Source organism: Rhinolophus ferrumequinum, chromosome 17 (genome assembly GCF_004115265.2).
Source record: "Rhinolophus ferrumequinum isolate MPI-CBG mRhiFer1 chromosome 17, mRhiFer1_v1.p, whole genome shotgun sequence".
Lineage (NCBI taxonomy): Eukaryota > Metazoa > Chordata > Mammalia > Chiroptera > Rhinolophidae > Rhinolophus > Rhinolophus ferrumequinum.
Genome location: NC_046300.1, coordinates 60,085,932 through 60,112,630, shown reverse-complemented (window position 1 = coordinate 60,112,630; position 26,699 = coordinate 60,085,932). Strand labels below are relative to the sequence as shown.

Here is a 26,699-nt window from a genome sequence, read left to right as displayed (position 1 = left end):
CATTTACTCATGTTGAACGCCCAACACCTATGGATCAGCATCTGGTCTTCAAACAACAACCATTTCAAACATGTCTGATGAAAGAATGAACCAAAAGGGCTTTTGCTTTACTGGCAGTAATGCTCATTGGTGGAGGCAGAACTGCTCATCAGCTGGTTACCCCCAACCTTCCATGTCACCCGCTGGCAGCCTCAGCCAGCTCCCAGCCCTGCACCCCAGATCTCCCCACCATGTAACAACTGAGGAGTAACTCCAGCCACTCTCAGACCCTGTTCCAACATTCAAATTGACACAGGTCCTGGGTGGTCCATACTCACATCCTACCTGTCAGCAAATCATTTTAACATCATCCTTCATGGTATGCCAGGGAGAGGTATATGCCACCTCAAACTCACGCTTCCAGGACTCTGCCTTCAGTAAGCTACTTATTTGCAGATATTAGAACAATTAAAAAATTGGTCAATTACTCACACCTGTCATCAAAACGACAAACGATAAGTGTCGGCAAGAATGTGGAGAAAATGGCACTCTTGTGCACTGCTTGAGAGAATGTAAATTGGAACAGCCACTAAGGAAAATATTAAAAATAGAACTACCATATGATCCAGCAATTCCCCTCCTGGGTATATAGCCAAAGTAAATGAAATCACTATCTCAAAGAGGTATCTGCACCCCCATGTTCATTGTAGCATTATTTATAATAGCCAAGACAAGAAAATAGTATGTGTCTGTCAATAAATGAACAGATAAAGAAAATGTGGTATACATATACGATGGAATATTATTTCATTATAGAAAAGAAAAAAATCCTGCCATTTGTGACAACATGGATGGATGGATCTTGAAGGCATTATAAGTGAAATAACTCAGATGATAAAAGACAAATACCATATGATCTCACTTATATCTGGAATCTAAAAAAACAAAAAACAAAAACGTCAAAGTCATAGAAACAGAGAACAGACTGGTGTTTGTCAGAGGCTGGGGTGGAGCGTGTACAAAATGGGTGAAGGTGGTCAAAAGGTACAAACTTCCAATTGTAAGATAAATTCTGGGAATGTAATGTGCCTAGGTAACTAGAGTTAACAATATTATGTAGTATATTTGAAATAGGTAAGAGAAGTAGATCTTAAAAGCCGTCATTAAGATAACACTTCTATAAGAGGTGATGGATGTTAACTTATTATGGTGATCACTTCACTATATATATATGTATCTCAAATCATAATGTCATACAACTTAAACTCATACAATATGTCAGCTATATCTCAAAACACTGGGGAAAAAAAGAATTTGTCAAAGCAAAGGAACTGCCCACAGAAGGACAGGAGGCAGGGGTGGAGAAAGGACCTCAGGGTTCAGAGAGGGAAACATGTGATCTGATCTTTAAAACTGCTTTAATGGAAGACCTGCATTACGACTCTCCACACGAGGCAGGCTGCCAAAGACACAAATGTTTTCTGCAACTTAGATTTCACGCACCTGACTCTGGTGTTCAATCTTTTGCATATGGTTGAGGCGAGTCATTTTAAAACTTTGAGACTTTAAAAAATATAGATAAGATAGATGTTTATAGATACATATGTTTACCTGGGCAGACACACATATAAACATATAACACATATAAACACATATATTTGAGTCACAGTAAGAAATGTGGGCAATCTTTCTTCAGTGACATGTAGTAGAACGGAAAGAGCAACAAGAAATTTAAGAAAACCATCCCACCAAACAGAGTACACAGATTCAAAGAGGTCTGTCCTTTTCAATCTGTATTCTCCTGATTCCTAAACTGAGATTGCTGCCCAAATGTGTATTACTTAAGGCTTTGTCTTGCCAACACTAAGTGGCTTTAAGGTGTAGATCAGGAAGCTTTTTATGTAAAAGATCAAACAGTAAATATTTTAGACTTTGCAAACCACATGGTCTGTCACAACAGAGACCACAGCAGTGTGCAGGAACACAATAGCAGCCACAGAAAATTATATATAAATGAATGGTGCAGCTGCGTTCCAATGAAACAACAAAAACAGGTGTCAGTTTGCCAACCCGATCTAGGTATTAACACCGGCAAATTCTTCTTTGGTATTAGCCTTGGCAAGAGCCTACGCACAGAACAGATGCAGGTCTCAGCACCCCAGGACACAAGGGACAGAGATGGCTGATGTGACGTGATGCCATCGAGTCAGGTAACATGGGCATATGACTGCAAAGCACAGCTCAAAAGTTACAATGCTTTACGTTAGGGCACTACAACGCGTAAGATTAGAACAAAGAATTCATTCCCTGAAGTCACTTTTCTCTCAAAACTTACAAAACAATATAAACTGATTTCGATTTCTTCATTCATCAAACATTTGAATGCTCTTCATTTGCAAAGATATCTAAAATTTGGGCCGACATATCTTTCCGCCCACAGTCTCCCTTCAAACTCACCAAATTCAGGCCAACAGAAACACCCTGCGCCCGATACTGCTACGTGGTAAAGAAGAGTAAGACGGTGCCCTGGCCTCAAAGAACCCTCAGCTACATGCAGGCAACTTCAATAAATTCAGTAATATACGGCCAAAACAAGAGGCATAAACAAGCATGGCAAATGGAGAGGAGGGGTATTAAGTGAGACCACAAGACCCAGGGAAAAAACCAGAGGTTATGCCTTCACAGAACCTTCAAATGAGCCAGAATTAGCTGGCAAGAAGGGTGAAAGGGGCATGATGGGGAGAGGAAACAATAAAAAGAAAAGCACACAAATACAAAAGCAGGTGTTCAGGGGTAACAGAGCCATCCCATTTCAAGAAAGCATTCCAGTTTGTATCCAACCATGCCATTCCATATTACCAAAACATCAAGTTTAAGGTCAGGAGTCAGGGAAGGTTAGACTGGACCAACAGACAAAGAGGCCCTATATGCCACGCTAAGAAGCTTGGACTGTACTCCGTAGACAATGGGATCAACTGAAAAAAATGTAAGCAAAGGAATGATAACCTGCGCTTTAGGAAATCACTGTGGCTGCAGTGGGTAGGAGAGTTGGAGGATAGGGGACAAAAGAAAGGTAAGAAGCAAAGAGGAAAGATTAAAGAAGGCAGGAGACAAGTTATGAGGCTGTTGCAACAGTTCAACAGAGAAGCCAGGAAATGAAAATGGCTTAGAGAAGAAAAAGAGTCAAATCTGAGGGAAAAGTGAAGAGTAAAATGAAAGGACCTGGTGACTAACAGGAGATTAGAAGGAAGTGAGGAGAGGGTACGATGCTCGTACAACCCAGCGGCGCCACTAACTGAGATCAGGGGTCAGAGGAGGAATAGCGGTTTTAGAGGGAAGAGTATGAGCTCAGACTGGGAATGTTGAGCTCAAGGAAGGGGGCTGTGTCTAGCCAAGAAATGAATATGCAGCTACAAAGCTAGAAAATAACAGGGCTAGAAATACAGATATGTAGGTCATCAGCATACAGGTGATGGCTAAAACCAAGAGTAGGTTAGATTACCCAAAGAAAGAACAAAACGGGAAGATCGAAGGGCCACAAATGAAACCCTGAGGAACACCCCTTTTTAAAGGACAAACAGAAAAATTGATCAGAGACACACAAGTAGGACCAGGAGGAAAGCACCACTGTAGTGAACACTTGCCTTCTTCAACTGCCCAGTTTTCATTTCTCCTATGTTCTTCCCAGTTCGGGAACCAGAGTGTCAGTCCCTCCCGCCCCAGGCCTGGCAGGGGGCGCACCTTGTCACATAACATGGTCCAAAGCAAGAAGAACAGTCACCCCGTCAGGTTGGGCTCCTCAGACGGGTCCACCCAGGAACCTGACTCCGAGCCATGCTGACCAACACACAGGCTGCTGGCCACAGGGGGCTACAGAGCACTGGCCAAGGGGCCAACAGATGAGATGTGCTGTAGGTATAAAATACACATCAGATTTCGAAAATTTATATGCAAAAATAATGTAAATATCCTATCAGTATAGCGTTTATATTGATTCCATGTTGAAATACTAATACTCTATGTATGGTTTAAAATGTTATTAAAATTCATCCAGCTGGTGCTTTCACTTTTTTTAATGTCGCTACTAGAAAATGTCTCTATGGGACAGTGCTGTTCTAACATCCATCACAGCAGCGCCGCAGGGCCCAGGACGCAGTCCAGTGGGCAGTGACAGGGCAGCGCCCCAACCCCACTGCTCCTAAGTTCTTGCCACAGCCCCCTTCCCCTTCATTCCCCCACCTTATTCTCCAGTCTTCCATGTATTCTAAGAGCCATCAAACAGTGTCCTAAGTCAATTATAGAAGCAACAGCATTTGGGGATACACGTGGCAGGGCACCAATGAGTGCCTCCGACAACGAATGCCACGTAATGACGTCACCCAGCAGGTACTGGGTGCGAGGCAGCTCAGCATTTAGCGCAGACCCTCAGCAACAACAGGCGAACCAGGCTCTCCCGCGCTGCCCTCACACTTGGCAGACTGGCTTCTGCTTCTCAGGCTCGGCGCCTCCTGAGGAGCATGGGTCTCACAGCCCCCAGCGTCACCTTGGCACACAACGTGGGCCAAGGCAAGAAGAACAGTCCTCCTCTTTTTTCTCTGATGCCCCCAGCAGTGTCCACTTGCACGTGTTGGCCAAAATTGTATGACATGGCCACCCCCCAGTATGAAGACTGAGAATGTGTCAATCTAACAAAGGGTTGGTGACATTGCCACCCAAACCAAATGAGTATTCTGTTAGCAGTGAGAGGGAAAGGCAACTTAGGATTGTCTGCCAACCTTCCAAAAAATCCTTTTTCCATAAGTTACCCAAGATCAATTTCAACAGCAAGCAACCAAGAACTTACCTGATATTCAAGAGGGAGGGAAGTCTCAAGTGGAAATTTGCAGAGCAAAGGGTCAAGAGTCTCAAGCAGTGTACACGAGGATTAACAGAGTTCCCCGAATTGTTTCAACGGAGGGTTAAGGCAGGAGACCCATTACAGAGAATTCATAAGGAACTTCAATAGAGAGATGGGCAGATGTAGACGACTACTACAGGAAGCGGGCCAAGGCACTGGCAGATGGCTTCATAGCTAAAGGCGGTTCCTTGTTTTATTTAGGATGGCAATATCTGCACATACGATGGGGAAAGTGGTAACAGCAAGGCAGAAGCTCACAATCTAGGAAAGAGATGGGGTGATACATGAAGACTCCAGAGGCTATGAGAAGAGGCCATCAGGAGCCCCAGCACGTGACCACACTGCTGTCACTACCCCCCTTTGCAGGACTGCCTGCCTCTCGCCCAGAGCGCCATTCCCCGGTCAACACTGTGACTTTCCTTCAGGGCTCAAGTCCAGGAGGGACTTCAGACCAGGCTGGCCCCATCTCTGTCAGTGAACTCGCAAGCATTCCCTTTGCCTACCTCGATCTAATTTTTCTTATTTGACTTGGTCCAGAAATCTTTACAGTATCCTTTCTTTTTTTTTTTTTTTAAGATTTTTTTTTTTTTAATTGGGGAAGGGGAACAGGACTTTATTGGGGAACAGTGTGTACTTCCAGGACTTTTTTCCAAGTCAAGTTGTCCTTTCAATCTTAGTTGTGGAGGGCGCAGCTCAGCTCCAGGTCAAGTTGCCATTGCAGGAGTTGAACCAGCATCCTTGTGGTTGAGAGCCCGCTGGCCCATGTGGGAATCGAACCGTCAGACTTCGGAGTTAGGAGCATGGAGCTCCAACCGCCTGAGCCACCAGGCCGGCCCCTACAGTATCCTTTCAAGTGTTGATTTCTATAATTCTTAATTTTCCCACAATCACACCTTCTCTTCTTTACCTCAAAAGAGTCCTTTATTTTCCAAATAAACTATTTCTTCCTTATTCTTATTGCCCAAAATAAACTCTCTTACCTGGTACTTTTTACTTACTAACTTACAGCACATAGTTTTTCAAATATATTACTTTATCTTCTACTAAACCATAAACACCGTGAGGGCAAGAAGAAAACATGCGTCAACCTTACTAATCAACTGGGGGATGGGGCAATCTCTCTTACTGTACTTTTTTCCCCAGCTTTATTTAGGTATAATTGACAAATAAAATTCTATCTACTTTTTTTGTGTATTATTTTATGTAGAAAGCAAATGAAACTCCCCAAGAGGAAGAATAAGACCAAAAATCAATCATTTCCACAATAATGACCTTACCAATACTCCAGAGTTTTAAAAATATATATATTTTTCTTTGTATCAAATAGACTGCATATGTGTGTGTGTGTGTATAACATATATATATATATATATATATATATATATATAATGTTATATTTACATAAAGGCAAGAAAAAATAGAGTGGGATTACAGGTGATGTTCCTCCTTCTTTTCTGCCTACCTATATTTTCTAAATTCTCTAGAATGAAGATGTATTATTACTTCCTAAGATTTTTTTTATAACATAATTTCAAAGGGCAAAAATATTTGCTATGGACCAAAGATTGAGTAACCAAATCAAAATGAAAGGGCTACTTTAAAATATGTTTTTACATGCAATCCTACTTATTGGCCTTGACAAAAACAATATTTGTTTTTAATTTAGTGACAATAACATACATAAAAACATATTAAACAGCTTATACTAAGGCCTAAAATTGGGTCTAAGTTATGTTACTCCTGACAAGAGTGAACTTTTAAATCCATCCTTATAAAACCAGGACAGCATATTAATAAAGTCTTGTGAAACTTACATGAACCTAACAGGACAGCTCCCCGCATCTAAAACTCATTAAAGAAATGAAAATAAATAAATAAAAAAAGGTAAAAGAAAGAAAAGGGTACACTAACTCCTTGTACTTTTCAATTCAAGAGGTCAAGAGAGAAATATGACCCCAATATGTCAAGAAAATAGGAAGTGTCTACTTTTGTGACTCGGCATAAATATTTATGGAACTTCATGCTTCGTAACCCTCCATGTTGTTACATCATGTTTTTATTTCTTAAAAATACAGAAACAAAAGAAAAACTTTGAAAAGGTTCTCAGATGAAAACCAATCTAACTGACAGAAGGGGTACAAAGCACGCAGCACGGCTCCTTGACTTCTGTGGCGTGGCGCTTCTGGCATGACAGAAAGGCCACAAAGCTATGCCTCTACTTCCTCCAATAACTCCGTTGCCTTCCGTTTGGTTTTCTATTAACTCTGATCTTTCTTAGATTTGAATTTCAGCTACAGCATAGTATTTCGCTGCACAAGAACAAAAACCTGTTACAGGACTGTGGTTCTATGAAAGAAAATAAAGGCAATGTCATCTGTGGGTCTCTTGGTAAATCCACTCATTAGCAAATTCTCTCCTCCTAAATCTGGGGTTCAGTTCATTCCATGACACAGAAATGGCAGCATTTTCATTAAACCCAAGAATGTTTCAGATGTTCAAGTCCTATCAAAGGACAAGAAAACTAAGGTTTTCCATAAAGAAATCACACATCCCCATCTTTTATCAACACATTCAATACTGGCTTCATCATGTTTAAGCATACCAAAAATTTGATGAACTTTAGATTAAAAAATTGTTTATAATAATGAAGCTGCTACTAAGATTTTTCTTTCTTTGACATAAAAACTTTTCTGATGTGATTTTATTTATTTTTGCAACGAAGAGCTGCATATCTCCTTGAGTATTTATTAAACACCAAAATGCAAAACTACAAATCATAAGACTAAGTGTGTGAAAGGGGAAATGTTACAGTAAACTTCAGCTTCACATTAGAAAACATGAGTGAAGGCAGGGAGAAAGAGGGTAGTGAGAAAGAGACAGATGCTGCTAAACTCTCTAGTTCTTGCACTGCCACAGCCAAATCCCACTCCACACACCACGTGCCCGCATTCCACAGCCGTGCTTCCAGCCACTCGCTCTTGAAACGCTCTTCAAACCCAGTAGGCATCACCAACAGCACTTACGTTAACATCGTATCTTGTTTCCCAACTATTTCAACAAAGTTCACAAAAAATCACCTGATTTAAGCTTTTTTTCTAAGAAACTTAATCAACAACCTGTGAATATTCTTCTGATATTAGAAGCTACTTATATCAGCATTTTATACATAAATAAAGAGAGCTACTTGGCTTAAGGAGCAAAGATGAAACCCAAAGCTTTTGATTATCATCCCCAGAATTATTTTCCATAAAACGTATATCATATTTACACACATCTAAAGGACGTAAGTTTCAAGGTTTAATATTAGCCAATTGTTAATGTTTAAAAAGGAAAATCTATACTAGGTTCAACAGAAACTTAAATTGAATAGAACCAATTAAAGTAAAAAGTAAAAAGCAAGAAAAAAAATTGCTTTGGACTTTGCAGAGTTAACTCAATGTGTCAAATTAGTGAGATTTTTGAAATGCAGTTTACTTATTTGTATTAATATTTTATTCCACATTCTTTGTGTAATTTCTAAAATTCTTTCTAGAAGACAGGTGCCCAAATTAAGAATACCTAATATATCTTTCTATAAAATTGAAGCCCTATAACTGAACAGTTCATCTGTGTGTAGATTCTGCCATCTTCTGGTTACAAATGGAATCTCGTCTGTAGATAAAAATCCAAACAATTTATCAATCCTAATGCACCCTCCTTAGTGTTTACATTTTACCTACTGATACTGGGGCAACTTTATCACACCTTTCTTCCTTTTAAGACTCTTCCCATGTATACAAATAGCCAATATGTAGAAGAAAAAAATTTTAATATCCAAATAGTCTTCTCAACAAAAATAATTACATTGTCTATTAGGCCCTTTATCTGAAGGTCATTCACATCATTTTACACATCCCAAGAGGTAAGCTTCAACAAAGTAAACATTTTTGCACCTCTCCTTAACAGAAATGAACCATGACTTCACATTTGGTGACAAAAGCTTCATGGATAGAGTTCTACCAATATAAAATCTGAAAACGGAGGTCGTAAAGATAATTTTATTAGTTTCCTATTGCTGCTATAACAAACTACCACCTAATTAGTGGCTTAAAACAACACAAATTTAGTCTCATAATTCTGGAGGTGAAAAGTCCAAAATGAATCTTACTGAAATAAAACTGAGGTGTCGGCCAGGTGGCATTCCTTCTGGAGGCTCCAAAGGAACATCTATTTCCTCGTTTCCAGGAGCCACCTGCATTCCTTGGCTGGTGGAGCCTTACTCCATCTTCTAGCCAGCAGCATGGCATCTTAAAACCTCTCTCTCTGACACTCCTGCTTCACTCTTATAACGACCCTTGTGATTAACTCGGCCATGTGGATAACACAGGAAAAATCTTCCCAGTTCAAAATCCCTAACTTAATCTTATCTGCATGTTCCTTTTGCCATGTGAGGTAACGTACTCACAGGTTTTGGGGACTGGGACATATTTGGGGGGGAGGGGGTATTATTTTGCCTACCGTAGTAACCAAGAGCAAATTTTAGAGCCTGACTTTTTTTATTTTAGGAAACCCAAAGTGATCTGAATTTGTCCTATTATCCAAGTAACACACTCCTCATCTCCAGCTCTGTATCAGTTCTGCCATTTTTAAAATATTATATAAAAAGTAGAAGACAAAGGTGCTCCTGGAAGTACACAGAGAAATATTTGTCTGACTACTAATTCTGCAATGGTATTTACTGTCCACGGCTGCTGGGAAACCTCAAATGAGTCACTAAACTTCTTTGAATTTCAACTTCATCTTCTGAACTGATAGCCCTCCCAAAACTATGAAACTCCAAAAATGGGCTACATATAGCAATTTGTGTGACATAGGACTAGAACTGACATTTACCAGACACTTTTTGCATCAGATGCTAGGCTGAGCACTTTGTAAGGGTTGCATCATGTAATCCTTATAAGACTATGTCAGGGTAGCATTAACCCTGTTTTTCAAGATCAGGAAAATATTAGATCGGTGCAAAAGTAACTGCGGTGTTTGCAATTGTTTTTAACCTTTTAAACCGCAATTACTTTTGCACAAACCTAATAGCAGTTCAGCGAGGTCAAGTGGCCTACACAGACTCACACCAAATACACGTACAAGTCACAATTCTGACCCTGACCTGTGCAACCTGACAGCACAGGATGCATACACTGACTCCTTACAGAAGCCCTCAAAATGTTCTCTAGTTATTTTAAAAAAAAGCATATCCAACTCATTTATACAATCCTCAAGAACAATGATCATAATTTTTATTCTATGTTTCTTAGCACCAATCAGTGTTAGATATACAACAGGCACTCAAATATTGAAAAGGATTGTAAAACTGAATCAAGAAACCTCATTCAAGATTGAATTGGGAATCCATGAAGGGAGAGCTCTCACACACTACCACTTGTAGCAGCTCACATAACCAGCAAGAAGGAAGAGGTAGGTCTTCCTTCCTTATCTCAGCAACAACTGCCCTCCACTTCCACCAATGAAAAAACGACACAAGCTCAAACTCTCAATCCCCACCAAGGGACTAATGATCAAAATAATCTTCCCTGGTATTAAATTCCCTGACTTCTGATTACACTCCAAAGCTACAATAATCAAAACAGCATGGTACCGCCATAAAAATAGACACACAGACCAATGGAATACAGAGATCAGAAATAAACTCACATATTTATGGCAAGTAATTTTCAAAAAAGGAGTAAAAAACATACAATGAAGAAAGGAAAGCCTCTTCAATAAATGGAGCTAGGAAAATTGGAAAGCCACATGCAAAAGAATGAAACTAGATATACTGTTGGTAGCAATGAAAAATGGTGCATGTACTGGAGATCCAGTCAAGATGGCAGAGTAGGTAAACACTGTCCTTGCCTCCTTTCATGACCACATCAAAACTACAACTAAACTACAGAACAACCATAATTGAGAACTGCCTTAAGTCTAGCTGAACCAAAGCCCTAAAACTAAGGACATACAGAAGCAGCCACCTGGAGACCGATAGGAGGGGCAGAGGGATGGAAAGAGCTGATCCCACACCCACATTTGACCATTAAAAATCGGGAGGGATAGCTCAGAGGTGGAGGTCCCCACCAGAGAAGTGAGGGGTCCCAGCCCCACACCAGGCTTACCAGCTCAGGGTCTTATGCCAGGTAGAGAAATCCCCATAACTTCTGGCTGTGAAAACCAGCAAAGATAGTAGCTAAGTAGGACAGAGGGCGGCTGGAGTCCCACAGGCTCCTCTGAAAAGGCCAGCACATGGATTTACTCACTGATGGACTCACTCACTCTGAGCTCCAGTGCTGAGGCAGCAGCTCAAAAGGGGCCAGGGACATGTGGGTTAGAACTGAATTGTATGCCTTCAAGGCAAGGGCTGGAGGGGCAGCTTTCTTCCAGACAGAGGAGCTGGTAGAAGCCATTGTTTCCTTGTTGAGGCTTGCCCCTTCTGGGCATGCAAACAGTGGCAGCCACCATATCTGAGTCTCTATCAACCTGGCTAACACATTTCATTCACCCTGATTCCATGAGATCCCGCCCCATCCAACTTTCAGGCCTACCTAAACTGTTACCAGTGGCTTTTTCATATAAACAGCTTGGCTTGGCTTATACTGCAGACTTTCCTAAAATTTCTCAAAGGTTCACAAAACCCAAACAGACAGCATCTGGCTTTGGCATGCCCCATATCTCTGGCTGAGTAGCCCTAAGCCCAGCACCAGTGACAGCTGGCCTCGATTCACTGCTTGGCCTCTCAAGGCACCTCAAGCCCAGCATGGGTGGTGGCTATCTGTGGATTGCTTCGTGGCTCATGCCAGGTGGCCCCAGGCAGGTCACAGGCTGTGGCTGCACTTGGCCTGCAGCAGGCCCCCTCCCAAGAGGCCCCAGGGATGACATGCCAAGTGGCCAGCTTTGGACCCCGCCGGAGCGTCACTCGGCTGCATCCAGGAACAACACACCCAAAGGGCAGACTGGACAGGCACCACAGCCCTGCTGAAGCGAATCCTGCTCCACAGGGTCAGACCATAAGAACAGCTCCTCCACTGTAGTCACGGCCAGTCCTCACAACCAATCAGCCTGAGGGCCAATCCTTCCCATTGATGTGCCAAAAGCAGCCAAAACTTAACTACAACAAAAGGGCACACAAAACCCACACAAGGAACACACCTGAAGTACCAGCTCAGGTGACCAGAAAGACTGTGCCGGTGAGTCCCACAGGACATCTGCTACATAAGGCCACTGTACTAAGACTGGGAGACACAGCAGCCCTACCTAATAAATACAAGGTCTGACAATTAAGTTTGTGAACTTGTTGCAATGATGTTGCTAACTTTTTTTGATATCAGAGGGATTATTCATTATGAATTTGTACCAACTGGACAGTTAACCAAGTTTACTATTTGGAAGTGCTGAAAAGACTGCATGAAAAAGTTAGATGACCTGAACTTTTCGCCACCAATTCATGGCTCTTGCATCACGACAATGCACCAACTCACATGGCACTGTCTGTGAGGGAGATTTTAGCCAGTAAACAAATAACTGTATTGGAACACCCTCCCTACTCACCTGATCTGGCCCCCAATGACTTCTTTCTTTACCCAAAGAGAAAGGAAATATTGAAAGGAAGACATTTTGATGACATTCAGGACATCAAGGGTAATACAACAACAGCTCTGATGGCCATTCCAGAAAAAGAGTTCCAAAATTTTTTGAAGGATGAACTAGGCACTGGTGTTGGTGTATAGCTTCCCAAGGGGAATACTTCGAAGGTGACTGCAGTGATATTCAGCAATGACGTATGTAGCACTTTTCCTAGAATGAGTTCACAAACTTAATTGTCTGACCTCGTAGAAACAAACACAGGGAGGCAGCCAAAATGGGGAGAAAAACAAACATGTCCCAAATAAAAGAACAGAACAAAGCTACTAAACAAAATGAACTAAAGAAGTTCCAGAAAAAAAGTTCCAGAATAAGAACTAAACAAAATGAAGACAAGCAATCTCCCAGACACTGGGTTCCAAACACTGGTTATAAGGAGGCTCAATGATCTCTGTGAGAACATCAACAAAGAGATAGGAAACATAAAAATGAAGATAGGAAACATATAAAAGAACCAGTCAGAAATAAAGAATATAATAACTGAAATGAAGAATACTTTAGGGGGAATCAACAGCAGATTAGATGATGAAGCAGAGGATCGAATCAGTGATTTGGAAGATAAAGAAGCAGAAAATACCCAATTATAGCAGGAAAAAAATAAGGACAGCTTAAGGGGCCTCTGGGACAATCTCAAGCATACCAACATTGTATCATAGAGGTATCCAAAGGAGAAAAGAGAGAGCAAGGAACTGAAAATCTATTTGAAGAAATAATGATGGAAAACTTCCCTAACCTGGTGAAGGAAATAAATACACAAGCTCAGGAAGCACAGAAAGTCCCAAAACAAGATGAACCCAAAGAGGCCCATACCAAAACACATTATAATTAAAATGGCAAAAACAAATTAAAGACAAAGAGGAAGCTTAAAAGCAGCAACAGTAGAGCAGTTAGTTACATACAAGGGAGCTCCCATAAGACCAACATCTGATTTCTCAACAGAAACTTTGCAGGCCAGAAGGGACTGGCATGAAACATTCAAAGTGATGAAAAGCAAGGACCTACAACCAACTCTATGCAGCAAAGCTATCATTTAAAATCAAAGGACAGATAAAGAGCTTCCCAGATAAGAAAAAACTAAAGGAGATCATCAACACCAAATCAGAATCACAAGGAATCTTAGAATGACTTCTTTAAGAAGAAATAAAACAAAATCAAAATTATGAATAAAATGGCAATAACTACATATCTGTCAACAATTACTTTGAATGTAAATGAATAAGTGCTCCTATCAAAAAACAGGGTGATTGTATGGATAAAAAAACAAGACCGTTACATATGCTGCCTACAAGAGACTCACTTCAGATCGAAAAACACACAGAGACTGAAAATAAAGGGATGGGAAAAAGAGATTTCATGAAAATGGAAACGAACAAAAATATCTGGTGTAGCAATACTTATGCCAGAAAAAATACACTTTAAAACAAAGGCTATACCAAGAGACAAAGAAGGCTATACCAAGAGACCCAGTGATCCCACTTAAGGGTATTTATCTGAAGAAAACCCAAAACGCTACTTCAAGGGGACATGTGCATCCATATGTTCATTGCAGCATTGTTTACAATGGCCAAGGTGTGGAGGCAGTCAATGGATGAGTGGATAAAGAGGAGGTTGCACAGATATATATAATGGAATACTGCTTGGCTATGGACGAGAATGGGTTTTTGCCATCTGCAGTGGCATGGATGGACCTGGAGGGTACTGTACTGAGTGGAGTGTCAGAGAAACGCAGATGCAAAGTGATTTCTCTTATATGTGGAATCTGAAGAACAAAATAAACAAACAAAATGGAAACAAACTCATAGATACATAGAACATTTTGATGGTTGCCAGAAGGGAGGGGGATTGAAGGTAGGCGGAAAAGGGGAAGGGATTAAGAACTACAAATTGGTTTTTACAAAGTAGTCATGGGGATGTAGAGTACAGCATAAGGAGTATAGTCAATAATATTGTAGTAACTGTGTATGGTGTCAGGTGGGTACTAGATTTATCAGAGTGACAGACGGGACGGAGGTTGAGGGCAGGGTGAAAAAGGTGAAGGGATTAAGAAGTACAAATTGGCAGTTACAAAACAGTCATGCACATATAAAATAAAGCATAGAAAATACAGTCAATGATATGGTAATAATTATGTATAGTGCCAGGTGGGTACTGGACTAGTCAGGGGGTTCATTTTTAACTTATAACAAACATCTAACCACTATGCTATACACCTGAAATTAATATAAAATAATACTGAATGTCAACTATAATTGAAAATTTACAAAGGGGGGGAAGGTGAAAGGGATTAAGAGGTCCAAATTTCCAGGTATAACACAAATAAGTCATGGGGATGTAACGTACAGCATGGGGAATATAGTCAATAAGATTTTGATAGCGTGGTACAGTGTCAGCTGGTTGCTGAACTTATCATGGTGATCACTTCTTTAGGCATATAAATGTTGAATAACTATGCTGTATACCTAAAACTAACATACTATATGTTAGTTAAATTTTAATAAAAATCTTTAAAAATGAATGAAACTAGACTGCTGCTAACACCATATGCAAAAATTAACTCAAAATGGATTAAAGACTTGAATATAAGACCTGAAACAATAAAATCCATAGAAGAAAACATAGGCATTAACCTTTGGACCTTGGTCTCCAAGGGGTTTTTGTCAACTTAACCCCAAATGCATGTGAAATAAAAGCAAAAATAAATGAATGGGACTAAATCAAACTAAAAAGCTTCTGCACAAAGAAACCATCAACAATACAAAAAGGCAACGAACCAAATGGGAAAAGGTTATTTGTAAACGATACTTCTGATAAGGAGCTAATACCCGAAATATATAAAGAACTCATGTAACTCAACAACAACAACAAAACAATCCAATAAAAAAGGGGCAGAGGACTTGGACAGACATTTTTCCTAAGAAGACATACAGATGGCCAACAGATCTATGAAAAGGTGCTCAACCTCACTAGCTATAAGGGAAATGCAAATCAAAACCACAATGAGATACCATCTCACACCTGTTAGAATGGCTACTATCAATAAGACAAGAAATAACAAGTGTTGGAGAGGATGTGGAGAAAACGGAACCCTCACACACTGCTGGTGGGAATGTAAATTGGTACAGCCTCTATGGAAAATGGTATGGAGTTTCCTCAAAAAATTAAGGACAGAGCTACCATGTGACACAACAATCTTTCCTCTGGGTATCTACCCCAAAAATTTGAAAACACTTATTCATAAAGATATATACACCCCTCTGTTCACTGCAGCATTATTTGCAATAGCCAAGACATAGAAACAACCTAAGCATCCCTCAACAGGTGATAAGATAAAAAAGATGTGGCATATATATGCAATGGGATACTATTCAGCCATAAAAAATGAATATCACTATTTGTGACAACATGGATAGATCTTGAGAGTATTAAGCTAAATGAAATAAGTCAGACAGGAAAGAAAAGAAGCAACTGATTTCACTCATCTGTGGAATATAAAACAGAACACAAATGAAAAAATAAAACAACAAACTCAGTCACAGACAACAGTACCATGGTTACCAGAGGGGAAGTGGGTGGGGGGAGGATGAAGAGGGTGACAGGGTCAAATACATGGTGACAGAAGACGAGACTTCAGGTGGTGAGCACACAATGGAATATACAAGTGATGTATTACAGAATTGTACACCTGAAACTTACAGAATGTTATTAACCAATATTACCCCAATAAACTTAATTAAATAAATTCTAAAAAGAAATGTTAAAGTAAAAAATAAAAATCCAACCCTCCCCAAACTCCTCCTGGGACCCACTAAAAGCTGAGCTCCCTTTAGTCTCTTTGGACTTGCCAATGGTTCGCCATAGGTTGCGTGTCCCGAATTACAATTCCTCTGCTATTCCCAAACAAACTCATTTATTGCTCGATAATCTTTGTTGTTTAATTTTAAGGTCGACAGTATATAATCACAAATCAAAGCAAACTTGTGACCATGGTATTTAATTCATTATGCTATCAAAACCCTAATCTTAACACAGCAGTATCTTAAAAAATGAAGGTTTGTCACTGACAAAGTGCAGACTCACAGAGTGGCTAATCCTAACTTCAGTAGTTTGGTCCTGGGAGAGAAGTGGTCAGTTTTTTCACTTACAAGGTAGTAGCAATATCTGACCAGGTAACACTCTTGTGGCTTGAAATGGTTTCTTCAACTTCATCATCCTGTGTGAAAATTATATTCATTGTTTCCATAAAGCTGAAGATAATTTCATTGTTTTCCATACACTGACACCGCTCTTAAATAAAATGCCAACGCAAAGCTTCCTTTCCCTCTTGTCCACTAACTAAATAAGATAATCAATGAAATGCACTGTCCTAAGATCATGAATCAATACCATCTGCAGTAATGCTGCATACTACATTAAGGAAAGAAAAGAAAGCCCATAAAACAGAAACAATCGAAATGTGTTAGAGAAGGTCATCCAGAAACTGGAAGGTCAGGGTGGTCAATGTTCCTTTATGAGAGCCTCCCTGAAAAATCTCTCAGCACACTCGTGCTTGCACTTTAAAGGAAATGGGCCATCGCCCCACGCCGGTCATGCCAAGCCCTGACCCTCTCCCCAGCACTGCCTTCTCTTTCCTCTTCTGCCACTTTGTGAATATTCGCTCAGAATAGCTGGAAAGCTGCAGTGTGCTTATTGAACTTGGCTCAGTGAACTCCATTGGAGAGTTGAAGCATGTGCACAACACACAAAGACACAACACACTGACAACGGCATCCACGATGACAGAGGTACTGCAGGGATGCTGCGGCAGGGCTTCGGAAAGAACTACCATCTTTCTGCCAGTTCCACCTCTTTAACATCTTCTGAGCTCACCTCGTCCCTCTGCTTTGCCCGCCCCTGCCTTCCTGCAGGCCTGGCATCGCTCTCAGGGGACTTCTGGAGTAGTCTACTCCCCTCCATTCACACACCACGCGCATCTCCACACAGCTGCCTGTGGACATTCTTAACATACCTGGTACACATGGTGCTCTTCTGCTCAGCTGCTCAAAGGATAACAGCCAAACTCCTTACCATAGCCAGCAAGAACCTCCAGCCGTCCCCAACCATCGCCCCGCCACCTCATTTCATAATGACCCAGTCACAGCTATGCTCCATGTGGAATTTGAAAATGTCTAACAAAGGCTTTCCATCAATACCCCTCTGCACCAACACACGTAACAAATAGTCATACTCTAAAATACAGCTTAAGGATTAGCGGCTCTATGACCCTTCCCTGAATCAACACCCATCTGCCCACTCCAACCCAGAAAAAACTGACCATTCCTTTCCCTTCGGGCTCTCACTGTACCTTGTAATTACTTTTCTAAAAATACCTGTAACATTTTAGTGCACTTACACAGTTACGTGTCCATGCCCACCTGTAGACCGCAAGCCTTTGAAGGGCAGTATCTTGTCATTTTATCCTCAATGCCTAAAATATGAAGGATTTAAGATCGAAATCCACACTGCCAGTTAGGGCAACAGAAGAGGCAGAAGAAACGAAGAACGGTTGAACTAATGCCGCCTGTACAACAGGAACCAAAGAGGTCACGTGAGAAAAGGATGTAAAAAGTGAAAGCTCTGAAGATGGCAACAGAAACCTGGTTATTTTTTTATATTTTTGAGATAATATTTTGTATCATTCTTATAGCTTGGGGTTTCCAAGAAGAAATTTAGAAGTCTGTATGAATTATGTACTTCATGTCCTGAAGTGAAAACAGGCTCCCAGGCACCCTGAAAAATGAACAGAACAGGGGAAAGGCCCCTGAGCAAGGCACGTGCTCAGATGCATCAAAAAGTGCTTCTGTGAGTGTGGTTAGGTACCTGACAGTTCGGTTTCCAGCAGCTAATTGCACACCAAACTTCCTAGCAATACCTGTGCATTCTGCTTCCATTCCACCTGCAGGATTGCCATGAGCTTCCTTCTGATGCAGTAACGACACTGCACTCCACGGGCAGCCGTCTCAGTTCCTGCTCAGCCCACCTCCCATGACACCGTTATACAACTGCCCATGAGCTTGGCAAACTACTACCACAATTGCAAATGAAAGTCAATCTATATTGAGAGGCATGTTTCAAAACTACCGTGATTATTTCAAAAGAGACAACACTTTTTGAAAGTTCTCAACCTTTCTTCTATTATTTTGCTCAGTGGTTCTTCTTAGAAAAAGCCAGTAAAGATCATGAAAAACACTATAAATACACCTTAAAAACGATATGAACAGCATAATAAAAAGAGCTCCGATCCCCACTAGGGACTGTGCACCGCGTTTTGCAGCTGACAAACACTCCTGACAGCATCAATGCAGCGAACGCTCCAAGCAGCCAATACCATAAGGAAAGTGAATTACAACGATGGACTTCACCCATATGCTGATATCCCACAGGCCCCCGGACAGACTGCAGGACAGAGGTCCACTGGCCTTGTTAGCTGCTAGAGGAGCGAACCTGTAGCAGAAGTTGCCTTCACTTCCACAGCTCTCCAACGGCATGGGCCTTGAAGAGACCATCAGAGCTGGGTGCACATGTACTCCAAAATCCAAAACTACGTGTCACCATATACTGCCACCCTCACAACCAACCAGTTTATTAAACTGGGAATCTTAGTAGGTCTAAAAGAATCAGAACGTGGCCCCTTCATGTTCTGTACCTAGTAAAATATTTTTATGCATGGGACTGCCAAGCCCATTCTGTAAAAATATTTACTACTGGAATATAAATTACATTTTTGATAGTCCTAATTCAGTGGTTCTTAGGTACCAGCAAGCACCAGAACCATCTAGGAATCTTGTTTGACATGCAGGGTCCCTGGGACCATCTCCCAAAATCTGCATGTGTAACCAGCTGCCCAGGCAATGGATTCCCAAGTAGGTGCTGCTTGGTCTACTCTTCTGGAAGTTCTATTAGAAGCTGTCAGAAAAGCATTTACAAAACATTATATTTATTTCCTAGCTTTCTCATACCCAAGTTAGAATGAGAGCGAAAAGGATAATCTACCAGCATCTACATGTGTGAGGACATCCACACATGTCACCCATGGACACATTACATTCCCAGTGGCTGCTTTTGGCTGCAAAGAAATTTCAACATTCTTTCATTTCTGAAAACAACATGAACTACCGTGTTTCCTCGAAAATAAGACCTAACCAGAAAATAAGCCCTAGCATGATTTTTCAGGATGCTCGTAATATAAAATAAGCCCTATCATATTTCCCCGAAAATAAGACTGGGTCTTATATTAATTTTTGCTCCAAAAGACGGAGAAGGGCTTATTTTATATTACGAGCATCCTGAAAAATCATGCTAGGGCTTATTTTCCAATTTGGTCTTATTTTCAGGGAAACACGGTAAGAACAAAAGTTGGATAAGACTGGGGAAAAATCTAATCTTAAGGCCTTAGAAAACAAATCACTACCACTGTAATGTTACAGCATCTTTTTGTTAAAGTAAACCTGCCCCAACCTTTCTGATCTAATTACAGATTCTACTTCTCACAGGGCTTTTTCTGTGTCTGATGAAAACTGAGCTGTAAAATAATTGAGGTAGGGATTTAGGGATTTGGTATAGCAAACTTGCTAATAAAAATGGCACAGACGGGACCCTTCTTACTGTTGTTACATATTAAATCTTATTTGATCAATATTACTGTATTCCAAATTACAAACATAAGGTAGAAGGTTGTAATTATAGTTTTATTGATTCATCATTAAGTTTTAATCAAGCTGATGCTACAGGGATTGGTTATTATGGCAGGTTTCTTTTGTTTCTAAATTTCTTTCATACACTTATAGTTGCTGCCATAAAGTAATTGTGGGCATATTCATAAGTTATTGTTTCTAAGAAATCTGTCTGCAACATAACCTTATGTCAAAACCAATGTGTACAGAACAGTGCCTGCGCTAAACTATTTCTTATTTTCTCTGACGACTGACAGCTATGTATGTTTTTGTGTCCTATTCCTTTTTATTTTACCTATGAAAATTTGTTTCTCCTAAATTCACCCATTTCTTTCTTTCTCTTACTTCAAGCAACCACACTTGTATGAATCTGAAACCAAAAGTTTATGCTCCATTAAACTGAAAGAAGTTACTAAAACAGGAAAATGCTACAAACACTTCTCAAGCATTTACTGAGAAAAATGATATTATGGTTTGGGGAAGATTTTAAAGAAAGATCAAATATAATTGGAGCATCAGAACCAACATTTCCACAAACTTCCTAAACTTGACAATCTTTTCAGCATACTAAACTATAACTGAGTTTAACATCAATTAAAAGTCAACATCGAGAGATGTTTCACCTTTGAAGTCGATCTATGTATCTGATAAATTCTCCTTTTAAAGTTCTCCAAGCATCACAGAAACTATGTCATAGTAAAAAGTCTCCCATATTTTAAATGTCAGTTATAAATATTAAGGTACAGAACGTACAGTATTTTCCACAAATGAAAAGATATATCATTAATATGAGTAATCTCAAAGCTCTCATTTGCCCTGCCTCATTATATCACATTATATACTCTGGGTTAGTCCAAGAGACAGTTTATAAATTGAAGAAAGCCGGTCTTTCAACAAGGCCAACTTGCTTTCAGGCAAGATGGCCCTATGTGAAATGAAGTAAGTAGCCAAGTTTTATTTGCTGCTTGTTCTCAGCAACATACTAAAAAACATAAACCAAATATTGAATTTATGAGACTATATTGAAACTTAATCAAAGCAACATATAATTCTAAAACAGAGGCAAGAGCAGATTTTTCACAACCTGAGAGACACTGAAACTCAATTTGTCATTCTTTAGTAATATAGTCAAAAATAACTGCATGTAATGAGATTCTAATTTTAAAACAATATCACAAAAAATAATCTAAACCAAAGATAAATGGTTAAAAGATTTTTTAATTAAGTGTAAATTGCTTTCAAACTGCAGTTTAAGCTAATTTTCAGACAGAATTCAAACACTGGAGCTCTTACTTTGGGTTAGTTAAGAAGAATGAAAATCCTCAGAAATTGTACGCAAATGTCCATATATGTTCACTTTACTGGAGAGACAGCAATAGGTTTCATTCCTAAAGGGGTCTATAGGTCATAAAAAGAACTACTACTTTACGTTCTTTGCTACTCAAAAGTTAATATATTGTTAGTCCCATTACTTATATAACTTTAGTAAATTATGAAGGCAATTTTTTTTTTTAAATCCAGAGTTAACTTGGGTTATGCAAAATCATTTTTAAAACCAATGGTAAAAGGAAATTTTATTAAAAACAGTTCAGTGATTTAGTCTCTCAGGCTAATTTCTTTTAACATTCCCTTCGAGGAATTATACAACTGATTTCTTAGCTCAAGAAATTCATTTTACAGCTATTAACACAAAGACAAGAAACAAGTGTCGGAGAAGATGTGGAGAAAAGAGAACCCTTGTGCACTATTGGTAGAATGTAAATTGGTACAGCCACTATGGAAAACAGTATGAAGGTTTCTCAAAAAATTAAAAATAGAATTATCTCAGGAATGCAAGAGTGGTTTAACATTTAAAAATCAATTAATACACTATACCGTATCAATAAAATTAAGAAGACCACATGATTATCTCAATACAGGAAGAAAGAGTACTAACAAAACCCTTCAAAATTAAAAAATAAAATTCACTCAACAAACTAGGAACAGAAGACAACTTCTTCAACTTGGAAAAGGACATCTACGAGAAGCTCACAGCTAACATCATATTAATGGTGAAACACTAAATACTTTCTCCCTGAGATCAGAAACAAGACAAGGCTGTCCACTCTCACCACTCCTATTCAGTATTGTACTAGAGCTTCTAGCCACGGCAATTAGGCAAGAAAATGAAGTAAAAGGCACATAGGTTAGAAAAAAGTAAACTATCTCTACTTGCAGATATCTTGCATGTAGAAAATCCTAAGGAATCCACTAAACAACTTTAAAACTAATTAATTAGTTCATCAACATTGCAGGATACAAGATACAAAAATCAATTTATTTCAGCACAGCAGCAATGAACTAAACGATAATGGAATTAAGAAAAATCCCATTTACAATAGCATCCAAAAGAATAAATTAGGGATAAAATTTAAAAAAAAGAAGTATAAAACTTATACTCTGAAACTACAAAACATTATTGAAAGAAATTAAGATCTAAATAAATGGAAAGACATCCCAAATATGGATTAGAAAATCTAATGTTGTTAAAATGCCAATACTCTCCAGATTTAACTTGCAGATTCATTGCAATCCTTATCAAAATCTCAGTTGCTTTTTTTGCAGAAATTGACAAGCTAATTCTAAAATTCACATGGAAATGCAAGAGACCCAGAATAGGCAAAACAATATTGATAGAGAATAAGCTGGAGGACTCACACTTCTGATTTCAAAACTTACTACTAAACTGCTTTAACCAAGGCAGTGTCATACTGACATACAGACTGACATACAGATCCACTGAACAGACTCAACAGTCCACAAATAAACCCTCACATTTATAGTCAATTAGTTTTTGACAAAGGTGCAAGGCCATTCAGTGGAGTACAAACAGTCTTTTCAACAAATGTTACAGGGTCAACTGGATATCCACATGCAAAAGAATGAAATTAGACCACTACCTCACACCAGATACAAAAGTTAACTCAAAATGGATCGAAGACCTAAATGCAAGACTATGAACTTGCATTCTATGAAACTCTTGGAAGAAACCATAGGTATAAATCTTCATGATCTCAGATTTGGCAATGGTTTCTTATGTATGACACCAATGCACAAGCAATGTAAGATAAAATGGATAAATTAGACATCATCAAAATTAAAAACTTGTGCTTCAAAGGACACAATTAAGAAAGTGAAAAAGAAGGCGGGTGGCCGGTTAGCTCAGCTGGTTGGAGCATGGTACTGATGGCACCAAGGTTGCTGGTTCGATCCCTGCTTGGGGCACGTGAGCTGCACCCTCCTTAAAAAAAGAAAAAAAAAAAGTGAAAAAGAATGGGAGAAAATTTTTGGAAATCCCATGTCTGATAAGAGGCTTGTATCTAGAATATTTAAAGAACTCCTACAACTTAATAACAAAAAAACAACCCAATTAAAGAATAAGCAAAGAAATCTAATTACCCATTTTTCCAAAGAAGATATGCAAATATCAACAAGCACATGAAAAGAGGCTCACAATCACTGAGGTAGTATTAGGTGAGGCGCGTGGGGAAACTTTTACTGGTACCCTTCTCCTCCGTTAGTTTAGGGAAAAAAGAATAACCCTGTATTATTTTTTAATTACAAATAATTTATCACTTATATTATGGTTTCTTTTTTGGCTCATGATTTACAAGAGAGGTTAGACAGTTTTTTAAACACATAGTAGGGATGAACTGGTTATCTTTTTGTCATTGCTTTCCAATTTTGCTTCATTATAATCAGAAACGAAATTATCTATATGCCATTGTCTCCACACTATTTGAGTTGCTTTGTGGACTACCGGGTCATACATTTTTATTAATATTCCAAGTGTACTTCATAAAATGAATAATCTTTAACTATTAGTTGCAGAGATCTATACATATTCATTAGATCAGTCTTGCTATTGTGTTCTTCAAATCTTCTATGGTCTTAAGTTTATGCCTGTCTGGTTTTAAAGACTTTCACAGATAGATGCACATATCTTCAATGAAGATTATATTTTTATTCATTTTTCCTTATAATTCTGGGAATTTTTGTTTTGTATTTTGAGACTATATTATTTAGTCCAGATTCAGGTTTATTACATCTCTCAGGCGAACCATTCCTTGTAGCATTATACAATGGTCTCCTTGTTATTTGCTTTAAGTCTTTTTTTGTCTGATATTAACATTATTCTCTCAGCTCTTCCAGTTAGTATTTCTGTATCAGAGTTGATCCGAGAAGTAAAACCACTGTGAATGATAAGAATAAGAGGTTAGCACAGGGATGTGAGCAGTAACTGTGGCAGCTGGTTGAGCAGTACATGTAGATCTGTTGCCTCTGAATCTAGTGCTGCGACAGAAATCGGAGGGCAGGCAATCGGGAACGAAGTACCGATGTGATACAGGGAAAGCAAGGACTGACTGGACTCCCGTTCTCTCTCACCAATCTCAACGATATGGGGGACCTGCAAGGTAAGAGGGCACCCTTCACCACAGCGCCCACACATCTGGACTCAGAATTCAGAGAAGCTGCAGGAGATCCAGTGAGGACTCAGAGGAGCTGGAAGCCCGGCGGTTGCCTGAGGCCAACAGATCAGCCATGAGGTATGTAAACTGCAACAGGGCCTGACTCTACACCAGCCTTCTGAGCATAAACACATGTGCTTCACTTCCACCTTGCAAATCTTGTGCAGATGTCCCTTGTGGCCAGCCCAACCTGGAAAGGGAATTCTAGGAAAGAGAGTTCCACTCGGGTATGCTGACATAATACAAAACCACCACAACTGGCATGGATATTTTCTTCCACCTCTTTAATTTTATTCTTTCTGTATAATTATGTTTTAGGTCTGTCTCTTGTAAATAGCACATAGCTGGATTTTTCTTTCATCCTATATAGACTCTGTCTTTTAATTATCACGTTAAATCCATTTGCATTTATTGGAATTTGTGATTCTCATAACTTAAAAAAAACTTTTATTTCTTTAAAAGAATGAAATAAAGTAATATCTGTACTGAATATATGTGCATGATTTGCATTTCTGAATTATTTTATACATATAACTTGTTACTTACCACTTCTCCAGCAGAGGCAGCCAACATATGCTTCACAGGCATCAAATATGAAGATGGATCAGTGTGCAAAAACCATTTCACATATTCGTAAGTGATAAAAAAAGCAGCAGCTGAAATTAGAAACAAACCAGTCTTTCACAAAGTTTAAATATATATTCAAGCTGTTAAGAAAGACGTTTCTCAAAAAAGTTACAACTCTAATAAATTATGAGATAACGGATAAAGATAATAAACACATACTCTTCCCCCACACCCCTCACTCTTGCAGAATTTATTGAGCCCATGTTATATGCCTAACCCTGGACTTACGAAAATGCTAAAGACATGATACCTGCCCCAAGGGAAACCAACAGCTAACCTAGCATTTACTATTTTGTATTAACAAGTCATTTAACATTTTTTAGTAAGCTTTCGAGAAAGGGATATAAATTTCTGTGATCCAAAATATCTTTGTGTCGTGCGGGAGACCCTGCTCGCTGCACCATTTGTCGTGTGAGGCAGCCTGTGAGGTTTCTGGTCCCGCTCCCCATATAAGAACGCAGGATATGGTGAGGCCAAAAAGGAACACCCACGGAGCCATAGATAGGGGAGTCATACCACTATGGTCTCACTGGTGGCTGGAGTCACACGATCTGCCACCTGCTGTCCACTTTTCTGCCTGCCAACCAACCGACTGACGCTCCACTCTCTCCTGACTCACCAACCAGCGCAGCTGGGGCAGTTATATCAGTGGCCGATGGCTAACTGGTTACAGCTGATGGTCAATTAGCCACAGCTGATGGCCATCTACTACCCGAGCCAGCACCTTTCCACGTGAGGCCGAGAGCCTGGAAACTGCTCTCTGGGACTCTGTCCCCACACTTCGTATAGTCATAAAATAATCAACTTCATTGATTTATGCAAACATATACCTTAACTAAGTAAAACATTGAACGATAATATTTTATTGCTCCTTACTCAGAATAACCATGGATACTTTTTACTACATCAACTTACCTTTACATCAAGGAAACAATCAACTTTTTAATTAAAACTGGAACTCAAAAAGGCTACCTCTATTACCATGAATTAATCTTAGCTGCACAAGAGGTCTTGAAGACTTAACTGTTAATCAAAGGATGTTTATCACGTCCATAAAGGATAAGGCATGAAAGATAAATGAATGGCCAATTCAACTTTTGAGGGACACTTGAACATGTCACATTGAAGTCTGAAACACTTAGGAAAAGAGTTTGATAGTACAAATATCAGTTCTCCACAGTTAAAGGAAGTCAACAAGCTTGTAAACACTCCTCGGGCTGCTAACAAATAAACATCGGGACAAGTGAAGAAGCACATTGTCACCCAGGAGTAGTAACCAACGCAGGTAGTTCTGTGTGGTTAATATAGGGC

General features: G+C 39.5%; 1 protein-coding gene across 4 annotated transcripts in view; it reads right to left on the bottom strand.

Annotated features, from left to right (window-relative positions):
• SLC25A26 (solute carrier family 25 member 26) overlaps positions 1-26,699 on the bottom strand; it is a 148,241-nt gene that overhangs the window by 106,486 nt on the left and 15,056 nt on the right. For all 4 annotated transcript variants that reach the window (XM_033131664.1, XM_033131665.1, XM_033131668.1 and 1 more), the window contains exon 3: positions 25,308-25,417. In XM_033131664.1, coding sequence (XP_032987555.1) covers positions 25,308-25,417 — 110 coding nt within the window. The remainder of the gene's footprint in view (positions 1-25,307; positions 25,418-26,699) is intronic.